General features: G+C 41.4%; 1 protein-coding gene across 1 annotated transcript; it reads right to left on the bottom strand.

Moving 5' to 3' along the window:
• Positions 1 to 10,843: 10,843 nt before the first annotated feature.
• LOC126389868 (ras-related protein ORAB-1) lies at positions 10,844 to 19,829 on the bottom strand. Its single transcript, XM_050043821.1, has 6 exons — positions 19,638 to 19,829; positions 16,796 to 16,868; positions 16,534 to 16,629; positions 16,343 to 16,438; positions 14,650 to 14,781; positions 10,844 to 12,252 (listed from the first exon to the last, which is right to left on the bottom strand). Exons 1-6 carry the CDS (start codon positions 19,649 to 19,651, stop codon positions 12,055 to 12,057), a joined length of 609 nt encoding a protein of 202 aa, XP_049899778.1. The 5' UTR covers positions 19,652 to 19,829; the 3' UTR covers positions 10,844 to 12,054.
• Between the last annotated feature and the right edge of the window lie 1,592 nt (positions 19,830 to 21,421).

The raw sequence follows: 21,421 nt of genomic DNA on the forward strand, positions 1-21,421 counted from the left end.
TGAGTTCACTGTACTCCAATGGCCTCCACAGTCACCAGATCTCAGTCCAATAGAGCACCTTTGGGATGTGCTGGAACGGGAGATTCTCATCATGGATGTGCAGCAACTGTGTGATGTCATCATGTCAATATGGACCAAAGTCTCTGAGGAATGTTTCCAGCACCTTGTTGAATCTGTGACACCATGAATTAAAAAGGAGGTCCAACCTGGCACCAGCAAGGTGTACCTAATAAAGTGGCCGGTGAGTGTAGTAAATCCAGAGATAAGGTGCTGTTTTTTCCCCATTGACCGATCGATTGGTTGAAGAGTAGGTATAATTTCAGTTGACCAAGTCTTTCTTTGGTTGATTACAGTGATGTTGGTGTGGATTTGGAGCGTTTGCATAGAGGACCCTGAGATACAGCAGGGTGGAACCTTCAGAACCCCCAGATAAATAAACTAACTAGACATGGGTGTCCACATACTTTTGGCCATACATGTCAGTTAGTGTATCCAAACCAAAAGGATGGATGGAAAGACTGACAAGCATTGCTGTTAAAGTTTAAGCACAGTGTGATTAGGACCTGTTCCTGTCCTCCTCTGTTTACTCATTAAACAGTTTGTGTGTTTGACTGCAGCCTCGGAGTCTCCACAAAACACACTGGTGGCTTCTTCACTGCAACGCAAGGCATCATGCATGCGCCGCTTAATGTTTACCCTGTTGCCATGGATACGAAAACCTCGTCTCTCCAGGAACTAAACCATCAAAAAAAGAAAAGGTAATTAACTTGTGGATCCCCTAGCAGGTGCCAAACAGCCGTCTCCTCTCTGCAGAGACATAGGTGGAAACCAGGAAAGTAACGGTCTGTGGTTTTAGAGCGTGGGCGTCCGTCCATCAGCGTGTTTTCCACTTTTCTCCCCTTGAGTCACTGCTTCAAACACGCTGCTGCTGTCAGGAGGAGAGGAGGGCAGCGTGGTGTTCAGGACAGAGGACAGAGGCACTTATAAAGGTGAAAACTTCTAAATGAAACTGAGGTTTAGCTGCTGTTATGGGAGTGGAGTATTTAGCAGCAGTGGATAAGTACTAAAGGTCCAGTGTGTAGGTGTTAGGGGGTTATACTGGTAGAAATAGAATAGAATATAATAAGTATGTTTTCTTTAGTGTATACACACCTGAAAACTGTGTTTTCATTACCTAAAAATGAGCTGTTTATATCTACGTGGGGAGCAGGTCCTCGTCTACTGGAGCGGTTTGCAGCCAAGTGTGAAGTGATTGCGATGATAGTCAGCACCTCCAAGTCTGAGGCCGTGGTTCTTTGCCAGAAAACGGTGGATTGCACCCTCTGGGTTGGGAGAGAGTTACTGCCTCAAGTGAAGGAGTTCAAGTATCTCAGAGTCTTGTTCACAGTGAGGATAGAATGGAGCATGAGTTGGATCAGTGGTTTGATGCAGCATCAGCAGTGATGAAGGTGTTGCAACAGACAGTTGTGGTGAAGAGGGAGCTGAGCCAGAAGGCAAAGCTTTCGATTTACTGGTCCATCTACGTCCCAACCCTCACCTATGGTCATGAGCTCTGGGTAGTGACTGAAAGAATGAGATTGCGAATACAAGCGGCTGAAATGAGTTTATTCCGAAGGGTGTCTGGGCTCAGCCTTAGAGATAGAGGGAGGAGCTCAGACATCTCGAGCACCACTTCGACCTCGTCACATATTGACGTTTGGTCACAGACTTTCCAAGGTACCCTGGGTGTGTTTGTTGCTGATGTTCTGGGACGCTGTGTCAACTTCAGCCTGTTACATGCTTTGTCTGTTTTCAAAAGACACTTCTGTTTAAACAGGAAATGTACAGTTTGGATACAGTCCCTTTCAAATTAAACACACTATATCGGTACAACACTGGGAATTGACTTTTTTTTTCCTTCAGCAATAAGCACATGTGGTTACATTTTGCCAACACAGGCACGTGGATGGCTTCTTCTGTCTGTCTGACGCTGGAAGTCACTGACCAAGCACTGGTTTTTGACGACTTCGGAGTGAGACCAGGTGGTCCAGAGGGAGCTCGGAGTAGAGCCGCTACTTCTTCTCATCGAAAGGGTTCAGTTGAGGTGGTTCAACATCTGATCAGGATCCTCCTGGGCGCCTCCTGTTAGAGGTGTACCGAGCACGTCCCACTGGTAGGAGGCCCCGGGGCAGACCCAGAGCACACTGGAGCGATTACATATCTCATCTGGCCTGGGAACGCTTTAGGATCCCTCTGGAGGAATTTGAAAGTGTTGCTGGAGAGAGGGACGTCTGGAGTATCCCCACAACCAGGCAAGTGGAAGATAATGATACAAGTACAATATTTGTCCCTGAGATACAGTACAGTGGAAGTATAAAGTTCATAAAATGCAAAGTAATCAAACAGTTAAAGCACAGCCTCAAAGTAGCTGTGACTGCATCGACTATAGATCCTCAGCTGAAGATCAGACCAAACTTGCCGGATTGTTACTTTAACTTGCTGACTTGGTCCGACTCGTCATACAACTCAAAAAATACTTCTTTATGTGACTCTGATCTCTCTGTACGTGACTGGATAGAAACAACTGCACAGTGTGAACAGAGCAGGAGAGAAACCTTGATTACGTCATGATGGGATGAACCTACACACACACACACACATGCACATACAAAGCAGCCAGGAGGAGCCTGTCAGTGTTCAAGGGCTGAGTAAATGCCTCGGAGGATGAACAGTATGTGGATCACGTAAAGCAGAGTGAACAGAACAGAGAGTTCACATCAGGTCTTGTTGTGTTTGTACTCGACCGGAGCGGCACCAGAAAACAGCTGTCAGTCAGTCGGAGTACGACGTCTGGCACAAACAGGCTGAGGTCAAGTGAGGACACAGCCAGTCTTTCAGAGGGCTGCAGACGTTGCTCAGATAAAAGAGGAATGGTTTGATGATTGAATTTTTCTGCCTAGAACAGATCCATCTGTCAGACTGTGACCACCAGAGAAACCACATCAGCTGTGGAGGCTGTTTTATCTCTTCGACATGAAGCTACAAGAAACTTACAGCAAGCAGTTTGACTTGAGTCGTCCAGGACAGCTTTTAAACATGCATATGAAGTTTTCCCAGATCTTTACCCTCCAAAAATTCTCAAACCACGTTGCAGACTTAAATTAGATATAGTTATATATTTTTAAAATAAGATTAAAAGATTTGGATTTGTTGAGCATCGCAAGGCAGTGTCACCTGGACATGGCGATATCACACACTTCAAATCAAATAAATATAGCCACTGTGACGTCACCCATTGGTTTTTGGACTCTCCTTTTGAAACCTTGGGTTCAGCATTTTGGCTGTCGTCATCTTGTTTTTAATTGTTGCAGACAGAGGTGACCATATTGGATGAGAAGGTGGAGATGTGGAGGAGCGAGGGATGGATCTGACTCAGACTGTAGTGATGCCTCACAGTCTGTCTGTCACTCAAATTGTCCTGGCCCCTAAATATGTGTAACTTTAAGCCTTTAATAGAGCGCTGCAGGGATGACGTTTTTTTTGTAGGCTGACCTGGCGTTGCCCTGGTTCCCTCGTCAAAAAGCCAAAAGGATTTTTCCACTGGATTGTAGATTATTGCAGAAAATAAACTCTGTTGTGAACAAATGTTAATGATACTTAAGCATTTTGTTAAGCAGGATAATCAAATTAACACAACTTTTATTATTTTTGAAGCTTAAATGCAATCAGCAGAAGTACAAAGCTAATGTTAGGTTAGAAACAAACTACACCACAGTCCGTGACAGATATCCTACAACATTGTCACCACATCGAGGCTGTAAAGCTGTCTTCGGCTTGATGGCGTCTGTGATATAATTTAGCCACTTGTTAACCGCCGTTTCTTAAGACACAGAAAAGCTTCAGAATTTATGAGTGGGGTATTTACTAATATATTTTATGTCATAGAACAAAACATGATGGTCTCCTAAGCTTGTGTTAACAGGCATCTAACCAAAAACCGTTCAAAAAACCCACTGACTTCGAGACGATGGAACCAGGAGTGCTAAAATGCTAACTCATTTCTGTTTTGTAGGACTCATTCCTGGGGCGCTCTAACATTTCAACAGGTGAGTTATATAAAAATTCACCCTTGTGCAGTTTTCATGAATGTTGAAATTAACTACAGAGACCAAAACTGTTTTTTGTACCAGGCTGTAAACATGTTTATTTCTGCTGTAACACTGGGCATTTTAACATGGAGGTCTGTGGGGATTGACTCACTCTAAGAGCCAGCCTCAAGTGGCCGTTAATGGAACTGCAGTTTTTGGTACTTCAGTGTTGGCGTCAGTTTTCAGCCCCGCAGGTTGCAGCTTGGCCAACATATTCCACATGTAATACACATAACTGACTTCTTGTATCGGCTGTACATGTTGGGCCAACGTATCCTCGTGCAGTGATTCGTATGATATTGTCACAACTCCTCCTCCCTGACTCTGCTAGTGACAACTGTGTGAGGGTGTTTGGCCTCTTATTTTTTATATTTGTGTGAGTAATTTGCTCTCTGTCATTCTCCTCCTTGATCGTCTGCACACCGGTTTTCCATCTGTAATCAGCACACTGGTCCTCCAGTCAAGCCATTCCTCCTCTCCACTACAAATACTCTGGCTAACTCGGTTAGTGATCCAGCTCTTGTTCAGTTTGCTTGCTAGTCTGTTTAAGAAATCTGTTTGTTTGCCTGCTGTGAAGATTCATACCTATTTTCCAACTTAGTAAAGCTGCCAGTAGTCTTCCCTCACGGAAAACCCCCGCCTGCCAAGACCATCCACCCCCAAACAAGACACCAACGCCTTCTGCCTGAACCCCTGCTCGTCATCCCCAAACCCCTTTAACCATTCACCTCACCTAGTCCTGTGTCTGCTTTTGGGTTCAGCCTCAATAAAGCGTGACAGATATCCTACAAATTAAATGAATGTAATCAACATTAAGTTACAGAGGTTAGGTTCAGGCAAGTCAAGTTACTGTGGTTAGGTGTAGGAGAGCACAGTCTCCCTCCAAAGTTATCGAAATCCAGCGCATGGGCAGTGACTTGCGGTGTCAGAAACCAACGAAAAAGGCGTTCTTTATGCCGTTATAGTTTAACAGCACCTAGCAGCGTCAAGGGGAAACGCAGCGGGACAAGGACGAAAGTCCAAGGGGGGTGGGGGGAGGGCTCCAACAAACACAGACCTTTATCTGAGAGAGCAGTGTTCGTGTCTCGTAAGATCCTAAAGCCAAACCATGTTCTTTATTCCTAAACTTAACCACGTGCTTTGAAACAGAGGTGTATCTTGAAAGAAGACAACTTGACACAGTGTTCCAGAACGTCATCAACCAATGCACGAACGTCATATGTGGACTTTGAAAGTCCATGACCAAAACGTCAATACGTGACGAGGTCAGAGTGAGACTGTGGTGTTTCGGATGAGAAACACGGTAACGACATACTTTAAAATGACTCAAATTCCACTCGGCTCAGGTCACTGCTCTCCCAGGGAAAGTCCTGCGTTTTGTGACCCATCCACCACCCCAACCCCCGATCTTATGGGACTACTTCCTTCTTTATTCTTTACTCCTGTCAGGGCATTGGTCCCATGACTGCTGCTTTCCAAAATACGTGGGTTATGCAATTGCTGGTGCATGAGTACGTGGGATATATATGTATTTTGGTGTGCTACTTTTTATGGAAAAACGAAGGAACACTGCACGAGAACAGCCTGGTTAGGTAGTTTAATTTTAGTTTCATTTATAACAAGACAAATTTATCTTCATATTGTTTAAAAAAAGTAGATTTGTAGAGTAACTAAAGCTGCCACACAAATGTAGAAGTAGAAGTAGAAAGTGGCGTGAAAAGAAAATGCTGAAGAACTTCACATTTGTAGTAAATGTTATTTTCCACTGCTGCGTTTTAAACAGCAGTTGGACAGTTTGTGGTGCGCTGCAGGTTTTAACGAGGCCTCCAGTGTGTGTGTTTATGTGTGTGTGCCCTGACAGCTGTGTGACACTGCAGGTCTGTTTCTTTACAGCGAGCCATCACACGCATCAGCTGCTGAGCAGCCGACTGACTGAGGGACTGAACTTCACACATGGACTCATAATAACCTCCTCCTCCTCCTCCTGCAGCAGCAGCAGGGTGAAAGACTTCGGCCTCTGCAGCTGTCACAGACGCCCCCACCCCACCCCCACCTCCACCATCACCCAGCAACAGGCTACAAATGAAGCCGGCAAACAGACCCAGCTACTCAGATGCACCGCCACCATCCTCCTCCCCCCATGCTCCACCACTGCTCCCTCCCATTCCTCCACACTAAAAACATCTCTCTCTGCTCACTGTGGGTTTTGTTGTGCAGCTGAAAGCAAACTGGGGGTTCAGTCTCAGAGGGGGAGGGGGCTGATCTCATGCTCCCTTTTTCTTTTTTATTGCTTAATATAATCAGAGCGTGCTGGTAAACGAGGGAGGACGGGTTCACACAGAAAACACTTTATGTTCACAAGCTCCACTGCTTTAAACACCAGACCAGAGAGCTGTGCTGGAAAAAGTGCTCACATCATTTTACTGAAGTAAAAGTATTAATACTACACTGAGACGAGACTCCACTACAAGGAAGAGTCCTGCATTCAAAGCTCTACTCAGTTTAAGTGTGTATGTTGCAGTAAACTGTTCCTGCTGTCAGTGTTTTACTCTATCTGATGTTTTGGATTAATATCACCGCTGCATTAATGTGTCACTTTCCTGCTGTAGATGTTTCATGTTGAGCTCATTTTAACTCTTCATATGCTCTTGGCCAGTTTAATCTACAGCGAAGCATCATGGTCTATAAGATCATCATATGTTTGTAGCGTGGCTGTCCTGTGAGAACCACTCATCTCTAAAAAGTCAGAAAAACATCCTGATTTCAGCTTTGTGACGACGACATCTCCAGCTGATGCAAGAGGGTTTCTAAGGAGTTTATTCAGCTTAAAGAAGGAGGAGAATGTTCTCAACACATGAAGGAACACGTCATCCTTCAGTTTATCACAAACACTCAACATCAGCACATCTGGAGATACATGGTTTCAACTAAAGCTGTCAGACAAATGCAGTGCAGTGAAACGTACAATACTAACCTGTGAGATGTGGTGTAGGGGAAGAAGTTTTATAATACTTAAATACTCAAGTAAAGGATGATACAAAAGAGATATTTTGGCAGATATATAGACGAGGACAGGTTGTGTCAGGGGAGTGCATATTTATTTTGTAACACTGGGTGCTACTTGGACTGTAAATAAACTGGGTTTATTACTTATTTATTTAATTGAGTGGTAAATAGACCGGGGATGGTTGGATATTAGTTGTAAATAATATATGTGTTAAAAGAAATGTAAGAAAGAGGCAGGGACATTTAAGTTTTACGTCGATCTACTCCTTTTTGGACACTGTTATTGTTGTTTATTTTTTATTTTTTTGGTTCAAAATTAAGTCATTCATTCATTCAAGTACAAGTATTGAAGTATACAAGTAGAGACCATCAGTTCCATATTGAACTTCTCATCCACGTGCTGTGAGCATGCACGTACGTTTAGGACCTGCTCTGATGGGATTTATATTTCTGAATGATTTTAAGATCCATGGTTCTGCTATGATCTGCAGGCAGTGGATTTAACCAACTCTTGAGCAGACGTTCAGGGGTAATCTGAAAGATGCTTATTTCGGTTATTCAGATGATTGTTGATGACATCAGAAGGGCTAAACGGTGACACACAAGGAAATACTATATGAGAGTTTGATTATTAGGATCTCAGATCAACACCACTTTTAAATTAAAATTGTTGAATCAGTGAATCCATGTTTTAAACTGTTTTTGAAACTGTTATTGAATTACCTTGTTTGTCTGTTTCATGTTCATGAAAGGTGATATATAAAAAGTTTATTATTATCATTATACATAATAAAACTATTACTTGATATCGTAAGTACTAGTGTTAAACATCGTAGCATAATGCACATTTTTATTTCTATTCCATTATCTTTACATACCTCTATTTCATACTCTTATTCTACCTCTTATAATTCTCTACTCTCTCCATCAGAGACTGTATCGAATCACAATTTCCCCTCAGAGATCCATAAAGTATTTCTGATTCTGATTATTGACCCTCAGTCAGACTGTGAGCATCAGCTGCTGCATTAAATTAAATTTTTGTATGCAGGAAGTGGACGCTGCCCTCAGCTGGTGGGGAGCTGTAATTTCACTTCACACCGTCAGGAGATGTGAGCAGGGTCACACTGTCATTTTTATTTTTTATTTCTTTGTACTGTTTGTACTGTGTCTTATCAAGTATTGGTTTGTATCTTTTTTCCAGTCTATTTCTACACAACACTGCATTAATACACACCTAATATTTATATATTTATTATATTTTGCTATATATTATAGTACATTTATTATATACTATATGTTATAGAATATTGCTGCATTCCAGTGTGCAGGATTTAGAAGGATATACTGGCAGAAATGTGATATAATGAGTCTGTTTTCTTTAGTGTATAATCACCTGAAAATAAGAATTGTTGTGTTTCTGTTACCTTAGAATGAGACGTTTATAACCACACATGGACCAGAGGCCTGTACTACCAAGCAGTTACTGAGGTAACTTCAGGGTTAACTCTGGTTTTTCAGGACTATGAAGCTGGTTATCTTTTTACCGGATAAATCATCGTGGTAACTGATACTGAACAGCTAACCCGCTCTGGAGCAGGTTAACCTCAGGGTATCAGATCACAGCCTGTCAACACCCCGACCTCTGACTGATCAGATCACTGAGGAAAAAAGTAGACATATACAAAAGCTTGGAGAGACAGATAAAAAAATAGGAGCCTGTATGCTGTTTTAGGTCAGTAGAATCATCTCATTGTCTCCACTGGTTTTAAAACAGTGGTAGAGGGTCATGGGAGGATGCCAATGAAGCAATATTACATCAATTGGCCAAAGGGGGGCGCTATAGCAACCCATTGAAATGTCAAACTTTGAATGGGCATATCTCATGCCCCGTATGTGGTAGAGACATGAAACTTTGCACAGAGATGCCTCTCCTCATGAGGAACACATTTGCCTCAAGAACCCATAACTTCCGCTTATATACATTTTCCGCCATTTGAATTTTTGAAAAACACTTCAAATGGATCTCTTCCTAGGAAGTTTGAGCGATCTGCATGAAACTGGGTGAACATAATCTAGGGACCAATATCTAAAGTTCCCTCTTGGCAAAAGTTGGAAAACTTACTAAAACTGAGCTTCTATAAGGCAATGAATATTGCGGAGGGCGTGGCTCATCACATAAAGGTGTATAACATCTCAAGGGTTTCACCCATCACCACGCAACTTTGTAGGCATATGACCACACATAATCTGAGGGGACCCCTCCATTATTGACCCCATCAAACAAAATGGGGGCGCTAGAGAGCTCATTTCTTATCTAGGCCTAACCGCCATATGGATTTTTACTAAACTTGGTAGATATGTAGAACAGGACGCCTCAAGGTGACTGGAGAAATGTTTTGCCTATATTTGACAGGACAGTGAAGCATGACAGGAAGGATGGGAGAGAAAGAGCTTCCTTGCTCTCTCTCTCTCTCCCATAACTGTCAATCAGACTTCTGCACCTGTCGACAGGTATTTTGGCCCAGTCCTCGTGAGCAAACTGCTCCAGCTCTCTCAGGTTTGAAGGGTGCCTTCTCCAGACTGCAGGTTTGAGCTCCTTCCACAGATGCTCAACAGGATTTAGATCAGGGCTCATAGAAGGCCACTTCAGAATAGTCAAATGGTTTTGTTCTTAGCCATTCTTGTTCTTGCCATTATCCTGTTGGAGGACCCATGACCTGCGACTGAGACCAAGCTCTCTGACATTGGGCAGCACGTTTGGCTCCAGAATGCCTTGATAGTCTTGAGATTTTATTGTAACCTGCACAGATTCAAGACATCCTGTGCCAGATGCAGCAAAGCAGCCCCAGAACAGACCCGAGCCTCCTCCATGTTTCACAGTAGGTACAGTGTTTTCTTTGTATGCAATGTCTGATTTTCATTGGTTAATTTTTCTTTCTTTAATGGAGAGGTACCAACAATTTTGTCCATGTGTGTATTAGAGCTACGTTACATCAACAGCTACAGAGGAAAAAACTGTGATGTTGCATTACATGGAGGTTATCTGTGGAATATTACTGTATTAATGTCATTACACATGACAAACATCTACGACTTCAAAAACTTAATAATTTTTACTAATTCAGTGACTTTTCCAGGAAAATGTGATTGTGAATTTCCTTGATTTTTCCAGGTTTTCAATGACAGTGGGAACCCTGAGTGTTCCTTGTGTCGCTGTTCATGTTTGCACCTTTTTTATGTTCATATGTATTTGTTGAAATATCTTGTGAAATTCAAAAATTCTTTGTTTTTTATGAAGCTTTTCCTCGTCATCTTGGAGAGCAGTGAAACTTACTTTTCTGCCTTGTGCTAGAAAACTTTGCTACTGAGGGCCTGAAACGTCCACTGAGACATTGTGTGACTTCTTTACAAGAACCCATGAATAGAAACTGAACACTTTAGATATTGAGAAATGTGACTTTAACTTTAGGGTGAGGTTTTATTTTGAACGCTTGAATTAATGGTAGTGTATCCACGTTAGAGCTGCGGTGAAAATACAAGCTGCTGTGTCAAACTGCAGCCTGAGAAATGTAGGCCAAAGATCATCATTCCTCTCAGCTTATGGTGCACTGAAAGAAACCCTCTGAAACAAAGGTCGAACTGAGACCGGCCAACAAGTGTGAGGAAAGTGTGCAGTAGGGAAAAAACCACACCGTGAGGACGAGCAGTTATCAAAGATCTCCTTCATTGTTTTAATAGTAGACATTGTGCCACAAAAATGTCATGTCCGCAGCCACAAATCACGTGCCGAGATTACTAATTCCAGCTATTCATCATGTCATTCGCTTCACTTGCTTCTCTACACAATTTGCAAATCACTTCTTACATTTATGTATAAATATATACAGTTTATAGATTATTCTCGAGCTGGGATGGTAGTTTCGTTTCTCCTGTTGTGGTTGTGCTGTTGGTTGAGGAACATTAGCAGAGAAAAACACACGGCTGACGTCACGTCTCCCAATGTAGCACATGCTTATTGTATCATGAATACCAGCAGAGCACACACAGAGCCGAATATAGATATATACAGGAATGTTAACTGCTATCATACAAAGTGGATTCTTTTAAGTAAGAAGTCACGACTGTGGGCATATGAGGGGAATACGCCGACAACACAAGAGCACCGAAGGCATAAATGTCATGTAGATCTCCTGCCACAAAGGCACTGGCACATCGTTTTTAGGGGCGACACGGTGAAGTTGGAGCAGGTGACGTTTTCTTGTGTGTAGTTTGAGCGGGAAGCCACTCGCTTTCATGACTGCATCATGACTGCAACTGCTCACATGCAACTGAGGGAGCATGTGATCTGTTCTGAACATGCATGATGCTGGTTTAAGCATGTGCTTCATTTGAAGTGCTTCATATGTCTGAGGAGATTCAGGGCCAAAGTCATGCTGCTTTATCCACAGCTAAATAAAGACAACTGTGTGGGTTTTTCTCTCAGTTTTTAGAAAAGTGACTCATTTAACAAAGGAAGAGCAGGGCAAACAAAACAAACAAAACAAAAAAAGAAAAGTTGTATACACGTGTTCTCTTTCATTGGTTAACTTCACACACTGTTAAAAATTGTATACATTTTGTTTTTTTTATTCCAGTATGAGTGTGTTTTGGTAAAGTAAGAAAAAAAACAAAACAAGAACCGCCCAGTGTGTTCTGTGGGTATGATGGGCTTACCGTCCTATTGCTGACTTTGAAAGGGGGTTGGGGTGGGGATCTGGTGTTGTAGCTGCACACACACTTACAAACCGGTCCACTCAAAGTCTTCCTCCTGTCTTTCTTTCCCTCCCTCTCTTTCTGGTTCTTTCCCTGTGGAGCATGGTAACATTGAGACTGGTCGTGGGCTCGGGGGTGGATTCAGGTCGTGGCTGTTTTCGGGGTCTCAGCAGCAGCCTCCGGACGAGGTGTTGACTGGCTTGCTCTGGATCTTGACGTTGGACTTCTCCGAGGAGCCGGCCGTGGCCCCGGGGCCCATCCTCTTCTTGATCTCGGCCGCCATGGTCATGAAGGCTTGCTCCACGTTGGTGGCGCTCTTGGCGCTCGTCTCCAAGAAGGGGATCCCCAAGTTGTCGGCAAATTCCTGGTGAACGAACGGGAGTGCGAGGAGAGTTAAATCAATTCAGTGCCATAACAACAAATGATCTGCTGAGGAAGACTGTGTGATAAGATTGAAAGCTCCAGAGCTGCTGCTAAATAAACCTTGTGGTGGTGAGACTGTTAAGTTTCCGTTTTCAATCTAACGCCTCATTTCCGCTACACAGTTTGACTCAACTTGACTCACTTTTGGTACCAGGTGCTTTTCTCGTTTTTGTTTTCCACTGCAGATAGTTCCCACTCATGTAGGCGAGATTCTTAACTAAGATTCTTCTGCTGTGAAACTGGCGTGGCACCGTCAACGCAACACATGCTGAATTCTTGCACTGGCAACCAAACCAAAGCAATGTCTGCACTTCATCAAATGACCACAGCAGGGTTTTGCAAGCAGCCATTTAAAAAAAAATCTGGGACAGGTGAATAAAAAAAACTGCAGTTGCTTTTGATGGTAGCTTGGCTTTTTAAAAATGGTGGGTTTGTGCAGGAGGTCACGTGTGTGAATTTACGTTTTCTAGGATAGTGAAGGCATGACCCTCCCTACTCTCCCTCTGATTGGCTTGTAGTTGTTGCCTTCGTTGGTCAGACTGGTTGGATTTGACATGAGGAGTGAACTTGGTTAGGGTAAGAATGTCAGGGTGAGCCAATCAGAGGCAGAGTAAGGCAAAGAAGGGCAGGTCATGACTTCGCTATCCAAGGAAACACTAATTTGAATCCCATGTTGCACCAGTGACAATTCTCTCTGACCAATTTGTGGTCTGCAGTGTTTTAACTCCACCATCTACCATCGGCTCAGTTCACCTGGAGCCACGACTCTGGACTATGTTACCCATATTACCCATTATGGCACCGGCCACTTTAAATAGGTGACCAGAAACAAAACAAAATGGTGGACGGAAAGAAAGAAAAATTTGATGACAGGGTCTATCTGAGTTATATCTAATTTTTGGTCAACAAAATAAATAATAATAATGTAAAACAGTCGATCAAAATTTACCTTAATGTTTCTAACAAGTCAGCCCAAAATGTTCCATTTAACATTTAACATTTAGGAGTTTCCAGCTTTAAGGTTGTTAAAATAATCTGATTTCACACTGTCTGACACTAACATTCACATTCTGCATCATCATCACTGAAGCTACGCTGTGTTTACAATGAGTGAAATATTGTAAACATAAATGTTGTTTGGTGCAGATGTTTTAATGGATGCAACTTTACACCAAATGAATATATTCAGGATGTGTAGAGCAGCTTTTTACAGACACATTACTCCAGTATTCAGCCTGACAGAACTGGAATGTGAAACGCTGGAGTTGAAAAATAAAGTTCCGTGGATCTAAATAATGTTTGCTTTACGGCAACACTTTGTAATATTAACCTGCTGGCAGCCGACTGATTATTATATTAAATAAAGATATTAAACAAACACAGTCGAGGTAATCTTTGAATATTTGGTGTCATGACAAGGAAATGAGTGATGTTTTATTTGATCACTGACTGAAAGGCAGAGTATTCGGCCATATTTTGGTGCTAATATGAGTGTTTTGAACCTACTGAGCACACAAATAGACAGAAGTGGATTTCGCTGCAGTTTCTCTGGAAACTATGCTACTTTTTATACTTCCAAAAAAACCTGGTCACTGTTGAAATCTATTGTGACCAACATGAACTCAATCTGACCGACAAACTTTTTAAAGACACCTTTTAAGCAGTGGGGGAAAATTTGATCTTCCAAAAAATTTGGAGGGAGTATCGCTTTATATTTCTATCTTTAACTATACAATTAAAGAGTTATATTAAATCTAGTTGTTGCCAGTGCCTCCTATAAGCAGGCACATCTGCTTAGGACCTGCTGTATGTTTACATTTCTTGTTATTTACAGGAAATTAAATGGTGCAGTAGATCATGGTTGAGGTGCCACCTTCACCTCATTTTAGGGCCTGAAAAACCAGAGTGGGTGTGGTCCGTACACACAGACCAAAATGACTTTGCACCTCAGTGGTGAGCCTTTTACAAGTCATTACTTGTATAAATATATATAACCCAAATATGATGATTATTAAACGACGTGTCTCACAGTCAACAACTTCTAAACCACTGCCCACAGTTCACCCAGCTGTGTGACCAGCAGCTGCTCAGTCGATTACAAGCTCATCTTTTCCACTCTGATATCTCACAGCAAAAACTGAACTCATCAGAATGTCAAGGTTATTACAGTGAGACCACAGACTGATGGAAAACTGCTGCTCAGTCAGCTAATGCTTGTTTCCTCACAGTTCTAGCTACAGATATTTGGACAGACTATCAGATACAAATGTCAGAGGACTAAATCAGACATTGCTGTAACAAAGAGTCTCATCTCTGTGTCAGGGTGCCGTCCACTTACCTTGGCTGTGGTGTAATCCACAACTTTCTTCGTTGTGAGGTCACACTTGTTGCCTACTAACAGCTTGTTGACGTTCTCGCTGGCGTAGCGGTCGATCTCCTGTAGCCACTGTTTGACATTATTGAAGGACTCCTGAGGACGGAGAGCAGAAAGACAACAGCCATTAAAACAGACACTGAACACTGAAGATGCTGCGTTTAGCAAGTTGCAAAACATGAGTTTTATTGAAGCAGGCCCCGATCAGACAGAGCACTTTAGTACCAGCCTGGTGTCTGTAATTGTTTTCAATGGAAGTGAAACTTCTCCCTTTTGCGATGCTGAGAGACGTTTCCCCCTCTGTCCCCTTTCTTCCAACAAGACAGGGTGAAAAGGATTTCAGCTAACAGCTGGTCAGTTGCTTTATATTAACCCTTAACGTTACAAAGTGAATCTGCAAAACTTTCCTGTGACTTTTTCTTTATATTTTACTCCACTGCCATGACTTTCCTAGGCTGTCCCATACTACCATACAATATTACACATGCACTTCCAAGGCAATTGCAGAGACACAAGCTGCAGCACTTGCTAACTTTAGTTGCTCATTAGCTGCATATGAACCAGATATAGACCAGACTGGCAAATTTGGGTACTTTGCAAAACACTGCAAATGGCCGCGCCCCTATTTGAGGGATAGAAACATGAAGATCCTGTCGATGTCAATGCAATTTAACACGTCTGTATGCATTCATTTCCTGTAAAATTTGTTTTATGGACAAGTTTGACAATTATTTTGCAACCTTGCATGAATTGGAGTGCTCACAATATCCTAATAATCCAGGTGGATCAGTGACCCAACACACTGACCGGATATTGCTTCTCCAGACATCTGGCCTTGGCGATGATGTGATGCCGGTCCGGTTTATGTGTATCACATGATACTAGTTTCAACGGTCACACAGTTACAATTTTCATGTGAATATATGAATATATTGTAAGCAATAACCAAATGATGTATTTATTCAAAACTTTTCCAAAACATTCTGTTAATTCCAAACTATTTTCCAGGCCTGGTAAATAGTTTTTCTAATATTATTACTTTTCCAGGAATTTCATGACTGTGGGAACATTGAATTTGTTAAGATGTATTTTGTAGCTGAGCGCCCGTTAGCCCTCTAGAGCAGGCGCCGCATACACTAAGGCTATGTCCTTACCGCGGGTTTGACTCCAACCCACGGTTCTTGCTGTTCTATCAAACAGACGCAGATATTGAAAGCTAACGTTAGCTTTACACAAACCATGAACTGTACGCCACCACCTGTTGTCAGTACCACCACAGAACGCCTGCCTCTAAATTAATTCGATTAGACAAATGGAAAAACTGTATATCATGTTAGGAGCTTTTCTGCTCTGAGTTGAAGTTTTTTAACTCTAGGCATTCAGGAAGTTCTGCAAAACCCCAGGCGCTCAGCAAAAGCAAAGCAGCGAGCGACAGGCTTCACTTTCTTTGAAAATAATTACAAAAAGCCGCTCCAGGCTTCTAAAATTCGCTCTGTCTGATCGAGGCCCGAGGAGTCTGTAAATAAAGTGTCATCGTATCTTATTAAACAAACATATTCAATTAGCTTTATCATCACTGTATGACTGGATGAAGACTGGGTGCTGTGGATTTTTAAGGACGTGGAGAAAAAGTTGTTCATCCTGGAGAAGCACTGACCTGATCCGTCACATCATAAACTACTATAATGCCGTGAGCTCCTCTGTAGTAACTGGACGTGATGGTGCGGAACCGTTCCTGACCAGCAGTGTCCCACTGAGAGAGCAAAGCAGAGCTCGTTAGTCCAAACATTATCCAAAGTTTATCAGTTCTTATCTATTTACAGCCCGATGACACAACGCTCTCCTTACAATCTGAAGTTTTATGGTCTTTCCGTCCAACTCGATGGTCCTGATCTTGAAGTCCACACCGATGGTACTAATGTAGCTCTCTGTGTACGTGTCATCCTAGGACAAAACAAACACACACACACACACACACACACACACACACACACACAGGTGGGTCTGGGTGGCAGATACGATCCCTGCAGAGTTATCAACCATCACAGCGCTGACAGAGAAAAAATATAAAAGCCTGTTACGTAACAGAAGCTGAGAAACAGACACTTACTGCAAACCGGAGGAGGAGACAAGACTTTCCGACACCAGAATCACCGATCAGGAGCAGTTTGAATAAATAGTCACTGTGAGGATGGAGGAGGGAAAACAACATCATCACAAAATTATAATCAAAACACCTGCAAGACTTTAAATCACATAACATTTGACCTGTTAGACTCACAACACTTTTAACAAGTGCTTTATCAGCAAATTAAAAATGTCACTGAATGTGTTTCGTCAGATTCTTAATCCTGTTTACATTGATCAGACAGTGCCTTATTTAAGTAATTTAATTTTCATAATCCTTTCATAATTTTCAAATTGTTATTGATTGGATTTATGCTTTAAGTAGTTTGTATTTCTTTGTCAAGTGTAAAAAAATATATGCGCGTAATAAATACTCAGCTATATAGTTTTTTTTTTGTCCAAAGGCTGCTTAATTGAGGTATTATAGCATCAACATTAAACTTATTCAGTGTCAGGTAACAGAACTGAGACTCCAAATTATGATTATTTTGATTATCAAATAATCTGTCTATTGAAAAAATGCAGAAAAATGCACATTAGATTGTGTCAAAGTAATCTACAAATTACTTCTAAGTTATATGTGTGTTACAAACATCTGAATAATTCAACAACATATGACAAGCTTAATAGTGTGGTATTGTTTACACATTCATCAGTCGGGAGAAGATTAATCTCCAACTATTTTTAAAACATTAAGGTTATTTATGACTCAAAAAACACCACAAATTCTCTGGTTCAGTCTCTTAAATGTGAGAATCTGCAGTTTTGCTTTATTTATTCATTTTATTTAATTTGGACTGCTGGATGATCAACAGTTTACATCACCTTGTGCTCTGGGAAATTATGATGGCCATTTTTAATTATTCTCCTGACATTTTATAGAGCTAACATCTACTCTAAGTACATTTACTCAAGTACTACACTTAAGTACAAATTCGAGGAACTTGTACTTTACTGAAGTATTTTCATTTTATGCTACTTTAGACTTCTGCTCCACATCTCTGAGGTAGATACTGAACTTTTTCCCTCACTACATTTATTTGACATTATTAGTGATTTGCAGATTCACATTAATACACAATCTATAATCAACAAACCAATGATAATGTGTTATTACAGATTAAACTACCCAGCATTATATGAAGTAATTAAATGAGCTGCACCTTCTTTACCAGCTGCAACATTAAAGTGATGAACACATTATTGCATTAATAATTATAATCCACTAATGTACATGATTTTGAAATGGGGCATTCTGCATAACGAGTACTTTTACTTTCAGTTCTTCAAGAATATTTTGATGCTACTGCTTTTGTACTTTTACTTGATATTGACTGCAGACAGTGGTGGAATGTAACTCAGTACATTTACTCAAGTACTGAACTAAAGTACAAATTCAAGGTACTTGTACTTTACTGAAGTATCTTGATTTTATGCTACTTTATACTTCTACTCCTCCACATCTCATACTGTATAAATATATACTGTACTTTAAACTCCACTATATTTATGTGACAACTGTAGTTACAAGTCACTTTGCAGATTGAGATTTCACATTAAAAATTATAATAGTGTTATAAAATACAATGCATTATTAAAGAGGTTCCAACCTTTTAGACTAAAGGGAAATGCATCTAAACTCATCACATGGTTTCATTACTATTCTATCCAATACACTGATTAGAGAAAAGTCTAAAAACACAAATAGCACAAACAGTTTCTTCCTCATCTATCACCCACTAATCAGATTTATATGGCGACCCTTTGGAGGGGCCTGACCCCCAGGTTGGGAACCACTGGATTACACTAGCTAACTGTATATAAAGCCAAACTGGCTCCACCTGGAGCAGCCACCACAGTGACATGCGACTCTAACATTGATCATCAGTATTAACTCTGTAATAATGTCACATAGAATCAGATATTAAGAGACATTTTACTGCACATGTACTTTCACTTTTGATTCTTTTAGTACAGTGAGGTGAAAACGCTCCCATCCTTTTACTTAAGCAGGATTTTGAATGAAGGACTTTCACTTGTACCAGAGTATTTTCACAGTCATGTATTGGCACGTTTACAAGAGTAAATGATGTCAATCCTTCTTCCACCTGTGTTTTCACGGTATATTATCGCCACATTTAGTTAATATTTTAAATACATCTTCCATCACTGAGTAAACGAGTAATCCATTACTCGAAATAACCGATAAACTGACTCATAATATCAATAGTCGTTGGTCGCAGCCCTGTAGTGAAGTAACACTGACATTACCTAACTAACGTTAACTCCACATCATCAGCAGACAATTTAGCAACTTCCTGTTTGCGGCGGATAAATTACAGTGAAATTACCGATGGACAAAGACCGGATCGGTACAGAAATATCGATTAGCTAGTACTGTCACGACCGTGACCTATCAAACTGTCACTGTGTGTATAACTATCTCAATAACAAAATCTCCAACCGTGTCCGGTAACGCTACGTAGCTATTCAGTTAGCATACTAGCTACTAATGCTACTTCCATTTAAGTTCCCATAAGTGAGCTAACAAACTGCACTGACGGAACACACATAAATATTCGGTTTAATCGGTGTCATATTGATCAGAAAATATTGATAACGGTGAGTTTCGTGATAAATATCAACGCTGTCATTTGATAGTGCGTACACCCCACCACAGCCCTTTAGCTCGCTAGCTTAGCACCGGAGACAAAGCAGCTGACGTTCATTTTGTACACAGTCTAGCTAACGTTAGCTTAGCTTCCCCGGCTAAGCTGACAGCTCTGCCGGACCTGTCATAATCGACATTAAAAATTCACACTTACTATTCGGGATTCATCGTTGACTACAGGTTATAAACTGTTGTTACTGTGAATGCAGCTGGATTTCGTCGGAGATGAACCTAAAGGCTGGCCTCGTACACAAGAAATGACACCGTTTTTTTTTTTTGAAAATCAAGAACTGGCTAAACTGGTTGTCGCAGCCAGAACAGCATAATCGAATCAAATATGGCTGTCAGCAATACCTACCCGGAAATACCAGAGGATATGAATCATGGGTAGTGTAGTCATGTGGCAATGGGCGTTTACACAGCAGTCAGGTATATTTCTACTGTGAAGAAGTATTTAAATGTTTTACCTAAGTAGTTTAAATATACCACGTTGTAAAATGATTGAAAATAAAAAATATATATATGAATACATTAAAAAATCCTGCATTCAATATCTTAATAAAGGAGTCTAAAAGTATAGAAGTATAGATAGATAGACATACACTTTATTAATCCCAAGGAAAATTAAGTTACTAGCAGCTTATTACATGACACACACAAAAACACAGGTACACATAGGGATAGAGAATATAAGTGTAAGAATAGGAACACACAGCAGTGAAATATAGTCCCAGGACTACTCCAGAGAGCTGCTACTACAGTAGATATGCCTATAATGGTTATGCAAATTTAGGTGGTTGACAGTGCAGGTGTCACATGTAAGGTGATTACATCAAAGTGTGAGAGCACTTACAGATAATATAAATGCAGCTGAAGATAAATATATGTACAGATATCAATGCAAATACAGGTTTGTCTTTTGGAGAAGGTGCTTAAAAGTAAAAAACATGTAAAATTAGGAATAAGGAATGCTGGGAAATATAAATTCTAAAATGCACAGAAGGCTGAATATGAAATGCTAACAGGGTGGGTAAATATCTACATAAATATAAATGCAAATAGGGTGTAAATATCGGAGAAAAAAAAAGGCAAGCAGCCTAAAGACAGTCGAGCAGGTGAGTTCTCATTGATGAGAGGAGTTGAATAGCCTTATGGCCTGGGGGACAAAATACTTCCTCAGTCTGTCTGTTGAGCAGGACAGGGAGAGAAGTCTGCCTCTGAACACACTCTGCTTAGTGAGTGTACTGTGCAGAGGGTGGCGGGTATTGTCCATGATGGACAGCAGCTTGTTACAGGTCCTCCTCTCCAGCTCTGCGCCATCTGCAGAGCCAGCTGTCCTCACCAGCCTGTCCAGTCGAGTAGCGTCCCTCTGCTTAATGCTGCCACCCCAGCACACCACAGCGTAGAGGAGAACGCTGGTGACAACTGACAACTATTGATTAGCAACAACATATTTTTTAATTACAAAACGTATGCAGCATGTCCCATTTCTGATTTTTATTTTACTGGATTATAGCCTGGGTCTTCAACAGGTGGTCCGGGACCCCCGGGGGGTCCTCCGAGTTACTGCAGGGGGGCTGCCACAACTTCCTTGTCCTATCTCAAATTGAAGTCTCCTTCCTCACCTACCTGAAAAGCAAACACAGGTCATGACTGCAGACTGAGGCTGATATGGCCTTCTGCCTGACAACCTCCATCTGCCTGGTTTAGTATACATGACTTAAACGGGACTACAACGGACTACAACGGGTCGTGCGCTGGTGAAGTCATAGGTGATACAAACATGGGATTTTGACTGGCGGCAGAGCTCTTCACACACATAAAGTGTAATTTAAAACAAATCAGTTGAGTCTTTCCCCTTCGGATGAAATGGCCAGTCAGGCTACATGCTACAGAGAGAGTTTAAGAGGTCCTGATCGCCTTTGGTACGACGAGAAA

Source organism: Epinephelus moara, chromosome 5 (assembly GCF_006386435.1).
Source record: "Epinephelus moara isolate mb chromosome 5, YSFRI_EMoa_1.0, whole genome shotgun sequence".
Lineage (NCBI taxonomy): Eukaryota > Metazoa > Chordata > Actinopteri > Perciformes > Serranidae > Epinephelus > Epinephelus moara.